The 21,020-nt window shown below is 41.6% G+C and overlaps 1 protein-coding gene across 11 annotated transcripts; it reads right to left on the bottom strand.

Annotated features, from left to right (window-relative positions):
- Positions 1 to 1,701: 1,701 nt before the first annotated feature.
- On the bottom strand, positions 1,702 to 20,994 carry LOC135487809 (zinc finger protein 227-like). Of its 11 annotated transcripts, none has more exons than XR_010446889.1 (9): positions 20,659 to 20,751; positions 19,544 to 20,210; positions 18,622 to 19,119; positions 9,019 to 9,119; positions 8,608 to 8,727; positions 8,004 to 8,101; positions 7,339 to 7,459; positions 6,341 to 7,011; positions 1,702 to 5,993 (listed from the first exon to the last, which is right to left on the bottom strand). XR_010446889.1 is itself a non-coding variant. In XM_064771905.1 (5 exons), exons 1-5 carry the CDS (start codon positions 20,688 to 20,690, stop codon positions 14,924 to 14,926), a joined length of 1,509 nt encoding a protein of 502 aa, XP_064627975.1. In that variant the 5' UTR covers positions 20,691 to 20,751; the 3' UTR covers positions 14,836 to 14,923. The 11 variants fall into 11 exon arrangements, 7 of the variants coding, with proteins under 7 accessions (XP_064627973.1, XP_064627976.1, XP_064627970.1 ...); XR_010446890.1 differs by having other exon boundaries at positions 6,250 to 7,011; XR_010446891.1 differs by lacking the exons at positions 18,622 to 19,119; positions 19,544 to 20,210; positions 20,659 to 20,751 and adding an exon at positions 10,073 to 10,153.
- Between the last annotated feature and the right edge of the window lie 26 nt (positions 20,995 to 21,020).

The raw sequence follows: 21,020 nt of genomic DNA on the forward strand, positions 1-21,020 counted from the left end.
ATGCCGAGCAATTTTACATTTGTGGCTGATGATCCTGACTCGAAGCAGGATGGATGTCAATTGTGATTTGGACTGTCATAACCTACCCCATGTAAAGTAATTATTTCCTTAAATTTCTTCCTACATTTGCAAAACAACTGGGCCTCCGAAAATTTACCCATATCTTTTATACATCTTCTTGTTCAAATTGAATGTAGGTGTAAGTTGATTGAAAATACTTATGTCGTTAAATCTAAAGGTTTGACGATCAGTGACTGCACCTATATTTAATCCGAGGGTACAAGGAAGGCCTCCTATATTAAGCAACTGACAAGGTCAATAGTGGGGTACACCGAACAAGCCCCTGCCACTGGTGAAACTCTCGTCCACCGCCGTTGATCCCATCAGAGAATCATATCTACTGTCGTTTCACTGGAAAGATGGCTTGTGGCTGTGCTGAACCTGTTTTGACAACTAAAGCAAGTCATTATCTCTATTAAATTCCCTTAGTTTGATACTGATTACCTTCCAAAAGCATGAAAACCGATCAATTACAGGACCCCACAGTATGAAATTGGCTTAGGCGACAGTGGCGCTGTCTCGTGGCAGAGAATGGCACTGAAATCTTCGTCCAAAACTCTCAGTTCCACTTTCTATCGCTAGATAACACTACTGTCGTCCGCAGTATGAAATTGGCTTAGGTGACAGTGGCGCTGCCTCGCGGCAGATAATCGAACTGAAATCTTCGTCCAAAACTCTCAGTTCCTCTTTTTACAGAACTTTCCTGTGAAATTGGGCATGTTTTTAGGGCCTTTTGCATCAATAGATTAATTTGTTGGTATTGCCAATGACATAAAACACAGGGTGGGGCCCTTTGGCTGTATTTGCATGTACTAGTCTTGCTAATAAACTCAACAGATCTACCATTTTTATTAATTTTCTTCATGTCTTGGACAAACGGTTTGATGATGGACTGGAACCTAGGCCTACCTCCAAGCAATTGCGGTAGACTTTTTGACAATGGAACCTACCTCAGCAAACGCTTCTCTATTAAGAACACTAGCTTTAGTCCCAAAGTTGTAGTTCCCATTAAATTTTACCTCTCTAAGCAGGACACCTCTAGGACAGCACTTGTCAGTCCGAAGTGTCCTTGACAGAGCAGGTCTACTGTACTCCTTTTTATGGGGCATCTGAAGCTGATAATCAGAATCAAGCACTCCAAGCAAATGGATTTACCAGCTCTTCTACTGTATTAGAGGGGACTGAGGGCTTCACTTCCCTCAAAAAGACGATGTCACAACCTACTCAACACCAGCTTGAGCATGGGCTAATCTCAGGTTGTGACATTGTCCCTATCAACTGGTTTGCAGCATGGTGAACAATTGTCAGACAGCTAGGCCATAATCACCGGTTGCGACATTGTTCCCGTGGCATATACCACACTACTACTACTCTGTGCAAATCTTCACGTCACACCCCAAGACAAATCTGAATCAGATTCATTAGTGTCCTTTATAGGTTGTGACATTGTCCCAATCATGCCACCCTAAGTGAAATTTAAAAGACACCTACGCATAATTTTCAGGTATGCAAGGACATCTCATTAATCGATTCTGAAAATGCAGTTTTTTTAGAGCAGTACTAGTTCGCTCAGAAACAGATGCAGAGATCAGTCCCTACAAAATATTTCTTCTGATTATCTACTTAGTTTATTCTGCAGCTCTAATCTAACAATACAAAGCCATAAACACTAAAGCAACAAAATGACACTTGCATACTTTACAATTTTGTTCTTAATTGAAATTTACAACAATGACAGGTTTTAGAAAAGGGGCCTGCCCATGATAAAAGGAATCACAGAACTACCCCAAGTGATTATGATCTTTAGTCAAAGACCAACAACAGGAAGCATCAGGACTCCACCCAACTGTTCTTTCTGCCCATGAGATGCGAGGTAAAACGACCAATACTACTTAATGAATGACACGAAAGAGTAAACAGTTTGAAGGAATGCCACATAAATATCAGGTATTTTCCCTCTGGACTAGTGACATCAAACTGGCCTGAAATTCTCATTATCGACCACTCCTCAGTGGAAATGAATCCAACAAAAAATGGGGTCATTGTATACAGTGGTACTGTATTACCCCGATGAGAAGCACTTTACTGATGTCCCCCACTCTCAACTAAGATATTTGTGCATGTACCGGTTTGACTACGGGCTGAAGTTGACGATGTACTCCTGACGGAGCCATTGGGTGCTTCGCCCGCTCATTGACCGAGGCATGGTGACCTGGAGACAGTGACCGGATTAGCACTAGCTGGTCGAAGGACACTTCACAGGGCGTCAATTCGCAACTTCTCATCATTTTTAAGGCACGACCCATTCACGTGGACCAAGGCTTACCCGTCAACCTACTCCTTACGTAGCGTGGGGTACCAACCCACCGCAGATTCAGGAGTGTGCAATGGTTTCCGAATATCCTACACCCAATTGTGCTGCCCATTCGCAATAGGTTTAACCACCGTCATGCACCCCTGACATCGCCATCTCTCAGACGGTCAACAGGAAATGGTGCAATCTGGCTGCAAATTTTTCCCAGAGGGGCGTGATAATGATTATTTCAGACCGATCAGAGTGTCACAAGTTCAGAGCGAAATCACCTAACAGTTATATGGAGTTGCACCAAAATGCAGACTCTTCATTTCATTTGTAAATAGGCATCGATTATTTTTGTTACATTCAATGGACCCAGTCCTACAATCTCAGGAAGAGCCAAGTCTGCACATAATTACTGGTATGCAGATTTGCCCGCGAGGCAGAAAAGACCTGAACATTGCCACCGCTTTAGGAGTGTAGCAGCAATATTGCTTCAAAGCAAGAAATGAATCTGCACATATTTACTGGTATGCAGATATGCCAGCAAGGCATCAAAACCTTCGTAAGCCCTTGATGAGTAACTAATTTATAAAATTACAAACAGGATTTATCTTACAACTGTACTGCTCCAAAGAAAGAGCTAAGTCTGCACATAACTACTGGTATGCAGATATGTCAGCGAGGCAGACAAGACCTGAACACTGCCACTGCTTTAGGAGTGTAGCAACGATATTGCTTCAAAGCAAAAATGATGTTTGCACATAACTACTGGTATGCAAATGTGCCTGTTCGACAAAAAGACCCTGAACACTACCAAGCAACACTAATTTACAATTGACATGAAAGAGTATACAGTTTGAGGGAAAGCCACATAACTATTAGATAATTGCCCTCTGTACTGGTGATAATCAGACTGGCCTGAAATTCTCATTATCGACCACTCCTCAGTGGAAATGAATCCAACAAAAAATGGGGTCATTGTATACAGTGGTACTGTATTACCCCGATGAGAAGCACTTTACTGATGTCCCCCACTCTCAACTAAGATATTTGTGCATGTACCGGTTTGACTACGGGCTGAAGTTGACGATGTACTCCTGACGGAGCCATTGGGTGCTTCGCCCGCTCATTGACCGAGGCATGGTGACCTGGAGACAGTGACCGGATTAGCACTAGCTGGTCGAAGGACACTTCACAGGGCGTCAATTCGCAACTTCTCATCATTTTTAAGGCACGACCCATTCACGTGGACCAAGGCTTACCCGTCAACCTACTCCTTACGTAGCGTGGGGTACCAACCCACCGCAGATTCAGGAGTGTGCAATGGTTTCCGAATATCCTACACCCAATTGTGCTGCCCATTCGCAATAGGTTTAACCACCGTCATGCACCCCTGACATCGCCATCTCTCAGACGGTCAACAGGAAATGGTGCAATCTGGCTGCAAATTTTTCCCAGAGGGGCGTGATAATGATTATTTCAGACCGATCAGAGTGTCACAAGTTCAGAGCGAAATCACCTAACAGTTATATGGAGTTGCACCAAAATGCAGACTCTTCATTTCATTTGTAAATAGGCATCGATTATTTTTGTTACATTCAATGGACCCAGTCCTATAATCTCAGGAAGAGCCAAGTTTGCACATAATTACTGGTATGCAGATTTGCCCGCGAGGCAGAAAAGACCTGAACATTGCCACCGCTTTAGGAGTGTAGCAACAATATTGCTTCAAAGCAAGAAATGAATCTGCACATATTTACTGGTATGCAGATATGCCAGCAAGGCATCAAAACCTTCGTAAGCCCTTGATGAGTAACTAATTTATAAAATTACAAACAGGATTTATCTTACAACTGTACTGCTCCAAAGAAAGAGCTAAGTCTGCACATGACTACTGGTATGCAGATATGTCAGCGAGGCAGACAAGACCTGAACACTGCCACTGCTTTAGGAGTGTAGCAACGATATTGCTTCAAAGCAAAAATGATGTTTGCACATAACTACTGGTATGCAAATGTGCCTGTTCGACAAAAAGACCCTGAACACTACCAAGCAACACTAATTTACAATTGACATGAAAGAGTATACAGTTTGAGGGAAAGCCACATAACTATTAGATAATTGCCCTCTGTACTGGTGATAATCAGACTGGCCTGAAATTCTCATTATCGACCACTCCTCAGTGGAAATGAATCCAACAAAAAATGGGGTCATTGTATACAGTGGTACTGTATTACCCCGATGAGAAGCACTTTACTGATGTCCCCCACTCTCAACTAAGATATTTGTGCATGTACCGGTTTGACTACGGGCTGAAGTTGACGATGTACTCCTGACGGAGCCATTGGGTGCTTCGCCCGCTCATTGACCGAGGCATGGTGACCTGGAGACAGTGACCGGATTAGCACTAGCTGGTCGAAGGACACTTCACAGGGCGTCAATTCGCAACTTCTCATCATTTTTAAGGCACGACCCATTCACGTGGACCAAGGCTTACCCGTCAACCTACTCCTTACGTAGCGTGGGGTACCAACCCACCGCAGATTCAGGAGTGTGCAATGGTTTCCGAATATCCTACACCCAATTGTGCTGCCCATTCGCAATAGGTTTAACCACCGTCATGCACCCCTGACATCGCCATCTCTCAGACGGTCAACAGGAAATGGTGCAATCTGGCTGAAAATTTTTCCCAGAGGGGCGGGATAATGATTATTTCAGACCGATCAGAGTATCACAAGTTCAGAGCGAAATCACCTAACAGTTATATGGAGTTGCACCAAAATGCAGACTCTTCATTTCATTTGTAAATCAGTGTAGATTATTTATCAAGTTCAGTGGACCTAGTCCAACAGACTCAAGATTATTGACTAACCTTGTGGATTTTAACTCTTTGAGATCGCATTATTTTTTCTGTCGCAATAGCAGGATGTGATTTTCTTCAAAAACACTATTTTGAACAATTAAAAAAAAAATCAATCAATCATCAAAGCTACTTGCATTATTTACCTTCTGAAAGGACTTTCTGAGTACTTTTATTTTCAACATAGCATTCCAATTTAGGTAAAACACCTCATTTACAGTATTTTTAGAAAGAAATATAGTTTTCACCCCTCACCGAATTCCAGAATAATTGGCAGAACTAGACATTCAACTATGATGATTTTATCACATTCAGTGGACCGAGTCCAACAGTCTCAAGGTTAAATGCGACTAACCCCATGGATTTTAATAACTGGATACAACCACATCTAGGTCACTACACTACTTAAGCTACAATGGCTGCAATACCAAGACATTGGTTCCTCGCTTGAGAAGGACCTTCAGTGGCTTCACTGCCGATTCACATCTGTGTATGTATCCTTCAACAGTGAAAACTAACACTCAAACTAATTAACAAGTAATCCAACTACAGTCTTTCTCTGCATCCAGGATGAAATGTTTTTAAGGCTACCTTAAGAGTAAGCCATAGTCCTGAGCAATTTACAACATCTAAACCTTTTGGCCGACAATTACAAAGTCATTCTTAGCTGAAAAAGTCAATCTTCAGGTATTTTCGGTGCCACACAGTTCTTCTTGACATTTTCCATGTCCTGCATGTTCTGTATCATCTGAGGATGTAACGCTTTAACCAAAGCTGAAATAATGATAAGGACTGAATGTGAGTAAAAGAAAAAGATGTTCAGCAGTTTTCTGTCAAGTGATTTCAATGATCTCCTCTTGCACTCATTTGTAACCAGTCATTGACAATTCTTGGTGCGATTGCGATTCTTCTCTGACCTCTTGAATTGTTTATCCTCCCCTCCTGAAGTTTTCAATTTCTGAAGATTAAATCAACCCTCAGCCACAGTGCGATACAACATCAAATTCTATTAACTGCAAGGAAATCTCACCATTGGCAAAAAACAATTTTCAAAACACTCTTGCTGGTGGCATTGGCAATATTGGTGGGGGAATTTTTTTTTAAATGTTCTTGGTGCAAACCTAGGTCTCGTCCAAAGTAGATGTTCCAAATGTGAGCTTCGAAGTGCATCACTGCTAAGTGATGGTTTCACCAGGCCTCTCTTGTTTTGTCCCTGTCCTCATATCTTGAAACCATGCTGGAACAGAAATAGACCTATCATAAATCAGTAAGCCATTACACAGTCATAAACTTTTCTCCAACTTTGACATCCTGGTCGCATTCATCCTTTCATCGAGTGGCTCTTCTCTCAACATTTGCCTAAGTGAGGCAGCTACCATGTAGATATGTGGCAAGGCATCCTGTCACAGACTCGTCCTCACTCTCAGTGGCCTAGTGATGTTGTCAATGCCTGTAAATGCAATGCCAATGTGGTGTCAACTTTTGGTTGTCCTTAAATTGGCCAATCGCAAATTTTTGTTCCTGTGCAGGCAAGCCATCACTGTCACAAGTCCAATGACTGGCATCTGTTTCAGCAGCCTTCACTTTGCCTTAGATCACAGGCAAGGAATCATTTCAAGTTGTATATTTACAGGGGAGCTGGGAGGCACACAAGTCGCCATCCCTTTTTGACAGTTTGTCAGTGGATACTTAGCCATGTAACGAAACCGCGTAGTCTTTTCCTGCAATAATATGGTGCCGGGTCTCTCTTGGGCAACCTTGGTGACATCCATACCCCGGATCTTGAAATAGGCTGAAAAAGAATTCGAAACATTGAATTGTCACAAAGGTGATTTGAAGACTATCACACAAGATTCTTTGACATCACGCTGAAGCATGTGGCCTTAAGCTGACCAAAGGCCACGTTGAAAGCAGAAGTTTCTTTTGGGGACTCCATAGTTTTTTCTCACATTACATTACAAATCGCGTGTTTTAAGAAGAGCGTCCTTATTGAAGCCAAGTTATGAACTCAATATTTTCATTTTCGTATTGGGACCTGTCAAAGGTGAAGACATATGTTCTATTCATCATGAAGGTGAATGAGTTTTCTGTGAGCACCAATATACAAAATGATAATTACCGAGAACCTCTTGACTTTGCAGACAGTCGTCCACTCTTAACATCTCGGGCCACTATTCCAGCCTAAGTCCTTGTTTTTCACCATGCTCTTGCATGTAGGGAACCAGTCTTCAATCATGATCCTGCAGAAGAAGACAAATTCAATTTACATTGCAAGGCCAAATTTGGACCTGTAGAAGATAAACATTCAGGACAGTTACTTTTGGAGCTTCCAAACAAACAGACCCAGATTGTGACAGGTGAAGACACAAATTCCCTCAAGGTTGTGACTCCTGAAACGTCTTACATTCATGGTTGCTAAACAAGTCCCTGTTCAGGATTGGGAGAGTTGAAGATATAAATTCCCTCAAGGTTGTGACTCCTGAAAGATCTTACATGTTTATAACCTACACCAGACATGGGTCTTTTGAATAGAGTGCGACATCATCCACAGCATCAGACCGTCAGCGAAGCAGAGCAAAGGAATCGTGCCTGCTTAAGAACCACATTGGGAAACATGGGCCTTTCTTTCAGTCGTGAGAAGACTAAAAGAAACGAAGATGCTTTGTGGCCTTATATTCCAGAATGGATGAGGAGCATGGTCTTTCCATAAAATTGGTTGAAGACAATTACATACTGCTCACAAAGTTCACAGAGTTGTCAATGCTTAACTTTGTAATACCCTACCAGAGATGCTTCGCCAAACAGTTGTCTAAGGTGCAGCTTGGTGCAACCATCCTGGCCAGTCGTTCTTTTTAGCCCAGTTTTCGTCTTCAATGTTGATCCTGCAGAAGTAAACCATTTCGTTGATTACAAGGAACTGGACAATAAAATTGGCTCCAACAGATCACAGAGTAACAGCCAGAGCCCAGCCATGGGCTGTGTCCCCGAGTGTCCTTTTATAATAAATTAATATCCAAACAAAATCTCGCATACCAGCTGACCATTGTAGTTTGTCCACAGATGTGATCTTCTCTTGCTTGTGAAGTATAGTCCATGTCATTTTTTCCCGTTCTGTATTTGACGGCAACTGAAAAGACACCTGCCAGTTCCAGTCTCTTTGGAAACAACACAGATTTCATGGGTTTGAAATCTGTCCTTTTGCCAGATCGGCAAGGTATCGGCAGGCAGAGCTATTCCCATCTAATGAGGTGCGATTATGGGAAGAGGCTGGACCTCACCTTGGCCTGTTAATGAAAGAACAGGAAGTTTGCCCGAGTACGTAATCGAAGGCCACAAAGTCTTACGACTGTGGAATATTTCAATGGGGAAAGGACACTTTGAATTTTACCTCATTAAGTTCACAATATGAATTAACCCCTCCAAGAAATTGGGGATGGTGGTGAGGTGAAGTGAATCCATAGCTCAGCACTCTTCACTACACAAGGAGAAGCATCTCTGGCTGAGCGTTCTGAAATAAAACAATTCAAAATCATTGATTTGAATACTGAAATATATCGGATTGGTCAAATCCAGAGTTCCCTCATGTCAATTGTCATGCATGTCCAACTTCAACTCTACAAGAGTAATTCTTCACATAACACTGTGGATGTCCACCTTGGGAACAAATTACATTTGACTTAGAAAATTTGAGATGAACCAGCTTGTACCAGCTTTGTGTCCATCTTTGACAGCCCCCCCTCCCCTCCCCCCGGAGGAGGCAACAAAGATCTCAGCAGGTTTAAATCATTCAAAATTTTACCTTGATATGCTCTCTTACTGAAGTGGTTCTTGCATGGAAATTGGGATGGTGCTGCTAAGTACTTGTCATTATACAAAACTATTCATCTTGTGCCAGCCAGTCTGCAATAAAAAAATGTAAACTTTTAAATTGAATACTAAAATGTGTCGGACCAGTCATGGACAAAGCAAGATGGCCGAAGACAGAGTCACTAAGGCAATCAACACAATTTGCTTTGTATGATTAAGTATGCATTCCACCTTTATTTCATATTGTGATTTCTCTCTCAAAATCAAAGGAATCAACCAATAGACCGTATCCGCGTATGCAAAAATAAACATCGGCCATCTTTTCACAGGCAGCGTAAATTGACCATGACACAAGATAGGTTTAAATCAAATCCTCACCACAAGCATTCAAAATATCATGAATATTGAATTGAACGGCATGGACAACTTCAAGTAGAATAATCTTGTATATTTTTACTGAATCATTCAATTCACGAATTCCTCCCGACATTTTCATGAAAAACAAAGTCATGAAGTGGGGACATAGTAAATCCCCAAATTCAACCTAAAAACCAAAAGAAAAACTTACAATGACGAATAACAAGTTCTGTTCACTAGTTTTTAAGTTTCAAGCAGGCAAACAGTAGGCCTAGTCTAATTCATGTTTACAAACAAGAGTGTGCATCAAAGCATGTGATGCAATGTATCGTGAACACAGCTTCCACGAGGTTCTGTTTAAAATTTTCGTGTTCAAAATCCCTTCCATCGCACACATATTTTTTCACAATATTTGTTTCTTGAAAAGTAGAATTTCACATAGAACTCAAAAAGTAGTATTATTGATGCTAATTGACAAGGATGTTGACGGATTTTGATCGGTTTTCGCGACCGATTTTTTGCTCTATGCAGTGAAGCCATTTTGCGCATTGCCAAATTTTGCGCAGAACAACCCGCCAACTTCTCCAACGGCAAACAAGTGAACACGTTGACTTAAATCAAAGTAAATGTAATCCACATGATCACAATATCATAAAGAAGAAATTGGACATAACATTTCTCTTACTTACTCATCAAAAGCTGTCTTTGAGGACAAAAATTAACCACGAAATATCAAAAGTTGCGAAATGTCCATCGTCTGCGGATACGGGGGCTCCCATGAGGGTTGAAACGGGCGCCGAAATTACCCGAAATATCACGAAATATTACGGGCTCGTCCAAAACATTTTGCGGGGTGTTGGGTCACAAATCAATCCTCAAATATGTGTTTTGCTTCACAAACCGGGCCATTTATAGTCTGAACTGACAATCTTATAGAAAAAACTTTACATTGTCTTTGAAGATAAAGGCTGCAATGACCCCGTTTTTTAGTTTTGAGAGATTTTTCACTTTTCTCCCTCAGTGTAGGGCGGGTCCATTTTCTGAGCAGAAACGGCCAAGAGCCGTCTCGGCTTTCTGCTCCAACGTGTAGGTTCGCCAGATCGCAATCGGAGATAGCCTATCAAAATGGCCCAGCCCATGGCATGGCAGTGATCATTAGATTGACAAGTCACATTCTTTTTAAGATATAGGCGCAGCCGGTGTCTTAGGGATTTTGTTTTATTCTCTGGCATGGTATTGATAGATTCGGGGCCTAATGGCCTCGAAGACAGTGGTTGAGTCAAGAGGGTATCACATTGCTGGAAAAAATAAGTAATATGGAATGTCACATTCGAGTTAAAAAGCAACGAATGCCTGGGAGCATTATAGACGGACAAAACCAATCACAAGTCATATATAGCATGTCAAAAATGAATGTGAGATTAAGGTCACATAACAGTAGTGAACGTCTCTATGATCATAATTGGACAAAATCACATTCAGGATAGTCGAAACAAATGAATGTGATATCCCCCAGTCTCACATAGATGCGCTGATGTGCCATTGTCTTGCGGCCCATCGCGACCACTCCGGAATTTCACCATGCTTTGGCTTTGATTGTTCCTGGAAGGGCTGTGGTGGTCTCAAAACGGGGAGGGGGCAGAACAATCCCTACATACATTCTGCAAAGGGGAATGTCATTTTGGGCGAGCCAGAATAATCACAAGAAATCACATGGGCTCATCAGATGACGACGATGACACATTCAGGTCAACAATCGGGGAAACGGAACACTCCCTATGCACCTAGGAAACATGAGGACCCTCACCTTCTCTGCCTTCATTGATGTGCCCTTTGTCACAACTAGTGTCTTTGTGACCATCACCGCTACTCCTGAGCAATTTCAAACGCATCATGGTCTCAAAAGACAAAGGTTGCGACTGCAGCACACAGAGTATCTTTGCTACGACTTCTCTACGACATATCTCTGTATCTAGGGGTAACGGGGACAATGACACAATCTTTGGTGAGGTAATCATGTCTTTATAAGATTGACCAAGCTAGCTATAAGAACTGGGACAACATCACAACCTCTTCACATCTTTACTGTGACTAGGATAGGAAAAATCCTCACATCTTTATTATGCTGTGGACAAATACAAGTACTAGTATTTTTATATGTGTACCAACCACCGGGGATATCGACAGTCTTTGCAAGATTATCAAGATTGTATAAAAGACGACTTAGCCATAACAGGGATAGCTTGAGGCATAAGATTTGACCAAGCTCTAAAGGCCCCGGGCAACCGACACGAGGTAGTCTTTCAATTCCTGCTGAGGCCTAATCATACATCACAGGCACCATAATCTATACATTTCTGGGTTCGTATGAATCCAGAGAAAAAGTCTACAGCATTTTCATTCTGACTTGCACATCCTGAAAAGTGTCCTCGGATATTTTATTTCACCAACTGGCACACAGAGATATTAAGCTGGCAAAGATCAACAGGTTTGCATTAAGAGTTTTCAGCTGAGCGCCAGACGCTTGGGCCTCTTGGCTTTAAGACTATCATTGGAGCATTTCAAGGAGGAATGGGTAAGCCCAATGAGCCAAACAAAGGTTCAGTTTGAATGCGGCGCATCGCAAACAGTCTGGATATGCAGCCTACATGCACTTCTATAGTGTGCCTTGGCCGCTATGCTATGCTCTGGTCAAAACTTTATGTCCTAATGTTCCCGCTCCATGATGTGCCACAACACTATTGCATCATTTTAAGTTTTAGTACCCCCCTGTTTTTCTCCTCCGATCCTGCTGAGGGACTAAAGGGGGATCTAATCAGTTACGTCCCTTGTTGACCAAATATTGCATAGTCTGGGAAGTATCCTGTGGGATGACTTTCTGACAAATGCAATCAAAACATGGTACTCTGCATGAGAGGTTTCCAGCTTTTTCGTAATCGAAACAGTTCAAAAACAACAAAATATTCATCAAATATATTTTATTTCGATATATGTCATAAATAATTTGTTCATAAAACATATATCTTGGAATATCAAATACTCTAAAACCTTGTTTTTATGGGTACAAGTGTCCACCTCATTAAAATCTTGCGTGACCGGCCCACTCATTTCACATGCATGGTGTCTTTACAGCAAGTCCTCATCCTGAGGAATTAGGGTTTAATAAGGCCTTTACCAAACATGTCCATATGTTGCCATGCAGTGTCACTCCCGCCTGTCCTTCATATGGATGGCGATCTCGTGACGTTTCATCCCCGTCATATCGGCAAATGCTTTCCCACAGTGGCCACAGACGTAAGGTTTCTCGCCAGTGTGGACCGACTGGTGTCGATCATATGAACACTTATGCGAGAACTGCTTTCCACATGCGACGCATTTGAACGGTTTTTCACCGGTGTGACGTCGGATGTGAACCCGCAGCGCATAAATAGACGACAAGATTTGACCGCATATTCGACACTTTGGTATGTGTATTGGCATGGTACCGGTAGACGTCTTTGCTGCTTGAATAACCACTTTTGTTGAATAAGCCATCTGGAAAGATAAAAGTATGGAGATTATCTTCATGACAGATACTAATTTACAATTCCTTTTGGGCATGATCATCCTTCTTCCTTCTCAGTCTTCATACATCTATCACAGGACTTGTTACTTACTTACTGAAACATTACATGAAATTATTAGAAAAATCTATTATCTCATGACACTTCACACCACTGATCACAATTGAATTATTAGAAAAATCTATTATCTCGTGACACTTCACACCACAGATCACAACTTTCTTATTTGCAACCTCAAGTACGGTCGAACCTCTCTACAAGGAACACCCTTGGGGACTGAGAATGCTGTCCTCCTGATTACTAAGGCAAATTGAATAGAAACAACCATTTTGGGACCAAAATCAGTGTCCTTACGAGAGAAGGTGTCCGGCTGGCTGAGGCATTTGCTAAGGGAGGTTAAAAGGTGCATGCATGACGACCAGCAGTCATAGATATTTTCAATCTACTCATTGATGGTCAGATAATCAGTGTCCTCAGTAGAGAAGGTGTCCGGCTAACGGAGGTGTCCGCAAAGGGAGTTTCCAAGGTACATGCATGACAACCAGTAGTCATAGATATTTTCTATCTACTCATTGATGGTCAAGACAATTTTCAGTCAGAAATGCACAAAAATGCCTATTATTTTTTTGGTAAATGATAAATGCAAAACCACCCTCGATGGTTCTCCAACCCAATAGTCAAATGAACGGTTCATCACCAGTCGGCATTCTACTTCTTCATGTCTGCCTTCTTCACATCACACCGTAGGTGATATTTCTTATGTCTATTGAGGTTTGAATAGTCGCTATATAACTTCCCACAGAAATTACAGCCGTATTTTTTTTCCCCAGTGTGTGTTACAATATGACGTTTCATATTCGACGACTGCGTAAATGTTTTAGAACAAAATTTGCATTTATAGGGTCGTTCCCCTGTGTGGATTCGTAGGTGAACTTGTAGCCGATAAGTCCCAGCAAGCATTTTCCCACAGTACTCGCATTTTTTCATCGTTGATCCAAGTTGTGATAGGTCGATGCTGCTATTTATTACCGTCATATCGTCTATTGTTCCCTGAAGGTAGAAAGATGGAAAGGCTTGTGAGCTTTTTCATTGAGGGCAATGCACCAGTTTTTGATACTGTTTATATTACCGTATTTGTCACTCCCACTCACAAAGATGCAAATCAGATTTCATTGGGGAGAGATTGAGGAGAAAATGTGTCGACAGGAATACCCTCAACCAAAACAATTGATTGCTAGGCCTATATATCTTCTCTAAGTGCACTCCATCTTGTACCGCCACACACGTGCCTTGTATCTATACAAAGAACTACAAAACGTAGAGGCCCCCAAAGTAGTGTCTGAATGTTCCATTCCAATATCTCTCCTGTAAATAACATGAACACTTGACACTCGCGTATCATACATCCAGAATAGAATCATATTGATGATGGGGCAAACAGTGAATTGGCCTCTCATAAAGGATTTGATGCAAAATTAAATGCCAGTCGAAAGTCCAAATCCACAGTGAATCATCCTCTAATGACTGTTACGATTACATTTAGATGCCAAATTGAATGCCAGTCTATGGACGAAATCTACAGTGATTCCCCCACTCATGAACATTACAACTTGATGTCACATTGAAAGCCAGTCTATGGACCACATCTACCATGAATCATACTCTCATGAACGTTATGATTTGATGCCACATTGAATGCCACTCTATGGACCAAATCTACAGTGAATTGACCTCTCATGAACATTACGATTTGATGCCACATTGAATGCCTTTCCACAAACTCTACACTTGAATGGTTTCTCTCCTGTGTGGACCCTCATGTGATTCTTGAGGTGCATCGACTGGCAGAACTGTTTGGTGCATTTCAAACACTTGTAAGGCTTCTCTCCTGTGTGGATACGAATGTGTACAGCCAGATATTGTGCCGTTGAGAACTTTTTGCGACAGAGAGGACAAGTTTGTTTTGGTACACTAGTATCACCTGTTCCTTGGTGTGATGAGTGCCCTTTTACCAGTTTCAACTGTTGATGACCCGTTGAAAACTGAAAAATAAATCATAAGGGGTCATCAGTTCTTATCATGTTTGCAGCAAAGACCCCATCCTTATAAATAAGGCAAACACCAACACAGAGAGAGACACAGACAAAATGAGTATGAATGTCATGCATTTATTAAAATAAAAGGTTGTATTTTGTAAAATAAAAAGAACAGGAACAGAGGTTTCAATTCGCATTGACGAGCCTAATAAAACTACATCATATACATTTACATTAAACAGGATTCAGCCGTCATTTCTGACAATGCTTGTCCTGTTGCACGCACTTGGTACTGGATACACCACAGCAGGATGTTACTCTGAATGCGCGTGTCTGTTCTGTCATTATATTTCCCTACCCTTTGACAGTCTAATAGCGACTTGAGTTGGCTGGCAGGAGCCCTGCGATGTTCAAAATCTCTACGGTACATTCAAGGTAGACTTGGTAAGACAAACTCCAGAATTTAGTGATATAACGCAGGTCTGTTTTCAACAAAACGTTTCATAGTTGATCCTTTGTCACAGACCAAGCTAGATCCCTAGGTCTTAGTTTTTTTCATACAACAGAGGGACTTATGTCTCCTGCAAGCAGACGAGTCACTGAAAGCTTTGCCACATGTATTACATTTAAATGGTTTCTCTCCTGTATGAATACGTAAATGAGTCTTCAAATGCGGCGACTGCGTGAATCTCTTATGACAGAAAGTACACGGAAACGGTCTCTCTCCGGTATGTAAACGTTTATGGACATCCAGATAAGCCTTGCTTAGGAAAGTTTTCCCGCACTGTCTGCAGCGCAAAATATTCTGGTCTGACGTCGTCTGATTTGCTGGGAAAGATGTGTTAATCCTCCGATTATGAGAACCACCAAACTGGAAGAAAAAATCAGAGGAACTATTAGACAAGGAGCATCAATGTCATAGTCAATGCTGAATAGACGGCCAAAGGTTTTATTGGCTGCACAGGCTGAAAAAGTTCTGGGGGAAAATGCCTCGTGTTGTTTGAAATGACAGAAAGTGAATCGACTGTTCTGACGTGTCTGACCAGGAGAATGTTCAGGCCTCAGAGCTGACATACTTTTGCCACAGGCAATCCCGTTCTTGCTTCCTTCATGTGGATGACAGCAACATGTCTGGCCATCGACGAGCTCACGTTGAACATCCTGCCACAATATTTACAGGTGTATGGTTTCTCTCCTGTGTGCACCCGTAGGTGGCGCTTCATGTTACATTCCTGACTAAACGATTTCCCGCAGAATCTACATGTATGCGGTTTTTCTCCTGAATGAGTCCCGAGATGTAATTCCAAGTCATTCCATGATTTAAACTGTTTGCGACACACAGTGCAGTTCAGTTTGCTACCGTACATGCATCTGCTTCGGCAGTTCGACAAGCGACTGCCCAGAGGCACCTGGTGCTAGAAAAAGAAAGAGAAAGGAATTGTTACTGGTAGTGACTCTGAAATCTATCTGCACTTTTGAAGTGTTTGTTACACACTATGCAGTCGAGTTTAATTGTTGTAATCGTACAGATGTTTGCTGCAGAAGGTGGCGGATGACTGTCCAATTGACTCTGTGCTGTAATTCGAAAAAGAAGGGGTGAAACATGCATGACTTTCATGCCAAGAATTATTTCCATGCTCATGTATATTTTTTTGGCAGACTTAGTTGCATACTTACCAACGTTGCCTTGGTAGACATCTGGTGCAACGCCCAACTCCTCTAGTATTCGGAGTCTGGACATAAGAAGCTTTGTACGAGTCCTGTGCAACGTACCACCCCCCTAGTGTAAGAGTTTCTCGATGTAGGCAGTTTTGAACGAGTCCTTTGCAACGTGCCACCCCTCTGGTGTAAGAGTTTCTTGATGTAGGAAGTTTTGAACAAGTCCTGTGCAACATACCACCCCTCTAGTGGTTTTGAATGAGTCCCCTACAACGCCGCGTATGCGCCACCCCTCTAGAGTTAGAGTTTCTGGACGTAGACCAGTTTGGATCGAGTCCGATGTAGCGCCCGCGTATGCCTCATCAGGTTATCCCGCCTGTTGAACTTTTTCCCGCAGAATTGACACTTGAATGGCTTCTCACCGGTATGAATCAACGAATGTTTCTTCAGGTCATAATGAAGAGCAAACGCGTGCTGGCAGATAGGACACACATAGCGCCGCCTTGACAAGTTCTGAGCAGCATCAGGCCCGTGTCCAAGTACATCTTCAGTCCAATGTCTAGGTCGCTGTCCAGACACCCTTAAAGAGCCGACGAGGTAACCAGGTCTTTCAGTGTGGACGGACTGAAAAAAGTGGCAAAAAATACTGTCAGTACTCGTTAAAATGGTGGTTACATGTACCTTCCATGAAGGACATTGTAAACTGTGGACTAATTCTGTCATGTATCCCATTTGTGATCAATGACTACTTTTCCATTGACCTTTTTTTCCACACATGAACAAAACCACCATTCAATTGAGCTTTTTAACAGTATTTCTTACCATTTCTTTGCATCGAGCCTTGATATGGAGCAAAGAAAAGAATTGCTCAACGAGCCAACTCTGCGACATTTGATGACAATGGACACCATGACAAAATCATCCATTTGTGCGAGACAGATTATTAATACTTTCAAAACATCAAATTATTCAAAAGTTTTCTGACAGAGAAAAGTCAGAAGTAGCATAGTAAGGAGAACGATATGGCCAATTCCCATTCCTTGCAAGTTCCTTAAATTTCTTGTCTTTTGAATACATGTTGCAAGTATAAAATAATTCATTACATGTGGAAATATAACTTTTGAAGTTGAATTTATTCAAATTCCTACCAAATTTGAATCCTCAACATTACCATCAAGCTAAACGTAGTAAAATGCACTGCAAATACATGTACTTCAAGGTTCTGCATGCAAAATTCCTACATGAACATCTGAACTTCTATGAAAAAGATATGACAGGATGAAAGGCCATATCATTCCCCAGATATCAGAAGTCTTTGATTGAGTGATATTGGTGGATAAGAAGATCTTCGGGGGTTTGCCTTAAAAATGAGAACTCCGTGTAAACGTCACCTCGGACAATCAACTTTTCTGCCACATTATACGGTATCGAGAGTGGACAGTCTCCTTCACTCAGCCAAACACTTACAGTACATGTACATGTACAAAGACCATTTCTGTTGACAATGACAGCCTCATTTAAGCTGTTTGGATGATATGTACCAGCAGCACTCACAATACCGCACAGTGGCATTTCGATTTGGTGACAAAGACTATGTCTTCTTAGTATCATACAGTGCATAGTATTACTTGACCTTTTTCCAAAGAAAAGGTCTCAACCACATTCGGTCAGTTTCAGGCAAACACATAAGGTAAATTGGTACAATTATAGCCGCAGACGAAGTGCAATTGTTACCCTTTACAGTGGTGAAAGCAGCTGGTGGCACACATCAGTGCACCCTGAGGACCTGCTACATGTATAATTGTACCATGGCAGCAATAACTGTACCACTTTACTTTAAATCAAGCATTTCCAGGGAAGAGGGCTGCATGTGTCAATTTACAGGATGAAGCCAATGTATTAACCAATAACAGGCTAAACCACTCACTTAATCAACGACTTCTAATATTTTATCAACGTTTGATAAAACTCCATCCCTACCTTTCCATCCTCTAGATCACCCCCTGGTGACATCCTGATAGAACTGAACTGTTCATTACTGTCAAAGTCTGTGCGAATCAGACCTGATACAGGAACAGGTTCAGTCATTTCTGTATCAGTCAGTGTGGTGTCTATGCCACTCTTTGTGTCTTGTGGTGAAATACTCAACGGAAAGAACACCTCACTTGCTGAGGTACATGTAGCGGAATCGTTAGAAGTTTGAAAATTTTGTTCTTGTGTTGGGGTAGATTCTGTCATTCGAGAAGCACCAGAAAATTTTGATGAAGATGAGGTTGACTGGGCCTGAGATGTCAAGGCCCATGTATAATGGCTTCTCCCAGAATGTTCAAATCTCGTCCGTGCCCCAGAATTTGGAGGTGACTGAGTACCGGTATGGGAAATTATGTTTGCCAGCGCAAAGTCTGTCTGTTCGACGACCGAGAGATCTAACGTCGGCGGGGAATCAGGAATCTCTATCACAGATTTACCAAAAGAATTCTGAAAGAAGAAAGGAAGACATATTAAACAGGTAAATTCTGAGTGAATGGGTACCGCCGAATAGGGGGGTCACATGTGCCTGTGGTACTAATGCAGTGCACTACATGCAACACTTGGATGCAAAACTACATGCAGGACTTCCCTTTTGGCCAACAGTTTTACACCTCTGGCATGTCACCTTTACACAAGCCAAGAACTGCCAGGCTGGTTTGAAGGAAAATCTGTTTTTGAGAAATGCCTGTTACAATAGTTGAGTCAATGCCAACTGGCATCATCTTCTTTTCCCCATGTAGCCATAGGAACCAATCTCGTTCGAAAATCACATTACAAATTTGTACGCTAATTGTACTTGTATGACCATGACATCACACATTTCAAAATGTAGCGCACTGCAACTAAAGAAATTATGATCATTTATAATTACTAAAAGCGTTTTCTTTGTTGCTTCATGTGCCCTCCTCTCCATCTCTAAAGATCGAACTTTCTCCTGATGTGCTCTTCGCTCCATCTCCAACTGCTCTTTGAGTTCTGCATTCTCCTGCATCAGTTGATTCTGTAACTTCTTCAATAAACTGTCTTTAACAGCTATTTGTTCTTCTTTTAAGGTCAATGTCGATTTTAATTTTTCATATTCGCCTTGATGTTTTATCAATTCGGTACGTTTGTCTAAAAGTTCTAACCGCGTTGAATCTAAAAGTCCAATATTGCTAGTCAAATCTGATTGCACATGCTGTAACATTTGTTCTTTCACATTGAGTTCTGAGTGTGTTTTATTCAACAGTCTCTCTTTAGCATGTACTTCATCCTGCAGTCTAGAAATCTCTTCTGATCCAGCAGCAACTGCAGGTTTCAATTCTTCCAACTGCTTCTTACGAATGTCGATCTCGTTAGCAGCAATTTCCACTGAGTTTTCTTTCAATAAGAGTTCACCTTGGTACTTCGTCAGAAATGAAAAAAGTTCAGACCAGGCTTTTGTCAGAACTGCCCCCTTTTGGTGTAGCTCCATTTGCATAGTTCGAAAAGCATTCTGTTCCATCATTTCTTGAGATTCTGGCAGAACTCCGTCCTTCATCTTCTCCTTCTCCATCAATCTGTCAATCGAGAAAAACGGGGAATGGAGTAAGAAATCGAACAATATCATCACAACTAAACAAAACAAAAGTGACGAAAGGTCACATGTGGATGTGAATATGAAACAATGTAGGAGGTCCTATTTTTGCCACGCAGAGCAGTCGAAATACGATGTGATGCGCAATAATAAGAGTGTCATGGCATGGCAAATGGAACTTATTTCTTTTATGCATGTATAGATATAGGACAACCTCCCTATAAGGACACTTGATTTGGTCCCAAATTGGATCTTTCCATTCAATTAGACCTCTCTAATCAGGACGCCTCCGTATTAAGGACAGCACTTTTCAGTCCCGAGGGTGTCCTTAATTAAGTTAACAGAAGAGAGGGCTTTGCCATTATTTTATTACATTCGTAGATATCAATCAACTGGTCTTAGATCGGTGTAACTAGAGTATTATATTACACATATATATATTGTCACAGATGTCTCTCTGCATTTGGAAACAATAACTTTTGTTTTCCTAGAGAAGCAACGCAAAGGGTACAGAACACGTTTTCGGGTACACACTGTACATGTATAAGTGGTAGTGTATGATACACTAGAGCGTGACTATGCCAAGGATCCATTAGAGTCTCACAGGCCAATCTGTCATTCAAATGCAAAGTAGGTGATATAAATACATGGGCAATATGATTACTCACCAATAAATGTTATGAAGGGCACAATTATGCAATCAATAAATGAGAACCAGATGCTTTTTAAAGAGAACCCAGGTAATTTAATTGGATGTACGAATGGACTTTCGGAATTGAGAATCTGACTTCTA

This window comes from Lineus longissimus, chromosome 5 (genome assembly GCF_910592395.1).
Source record: "Lineus longissimus chromosome 5, tnLinLong1.2, whole genome shotgun sequence".
In the NCBI taxonomy this organism is placed as follows: domain Eukaryota; kingdom Metazoa; phylum Nemertea; class Pilidiophora; order Heteronemertea; family Lineidae; genus Lineus; species Lineus longissimus.

Coding starts and splice junctions, on each gene's coding strand:
- LOC135487809 (XM_064771900.1), bottom strand. CDS start 20,690: ATGCAGAGAGACATCTGTGACAATATATATAT. Junction 19,120..19,543: donor CAACAAAGAAAACGCTTTTA/GTAATTATAAAT, acceptor TTCTTCTTTCAG/AATTCTTTTGGTAAATCTGT. Junction 13,997..18,621: donor GTGATCTAGAGGATGGAAAG/GTAGGGATGGAG, acceptor TTCTACCTTCAG/GGAACAATAGACGATATGAC.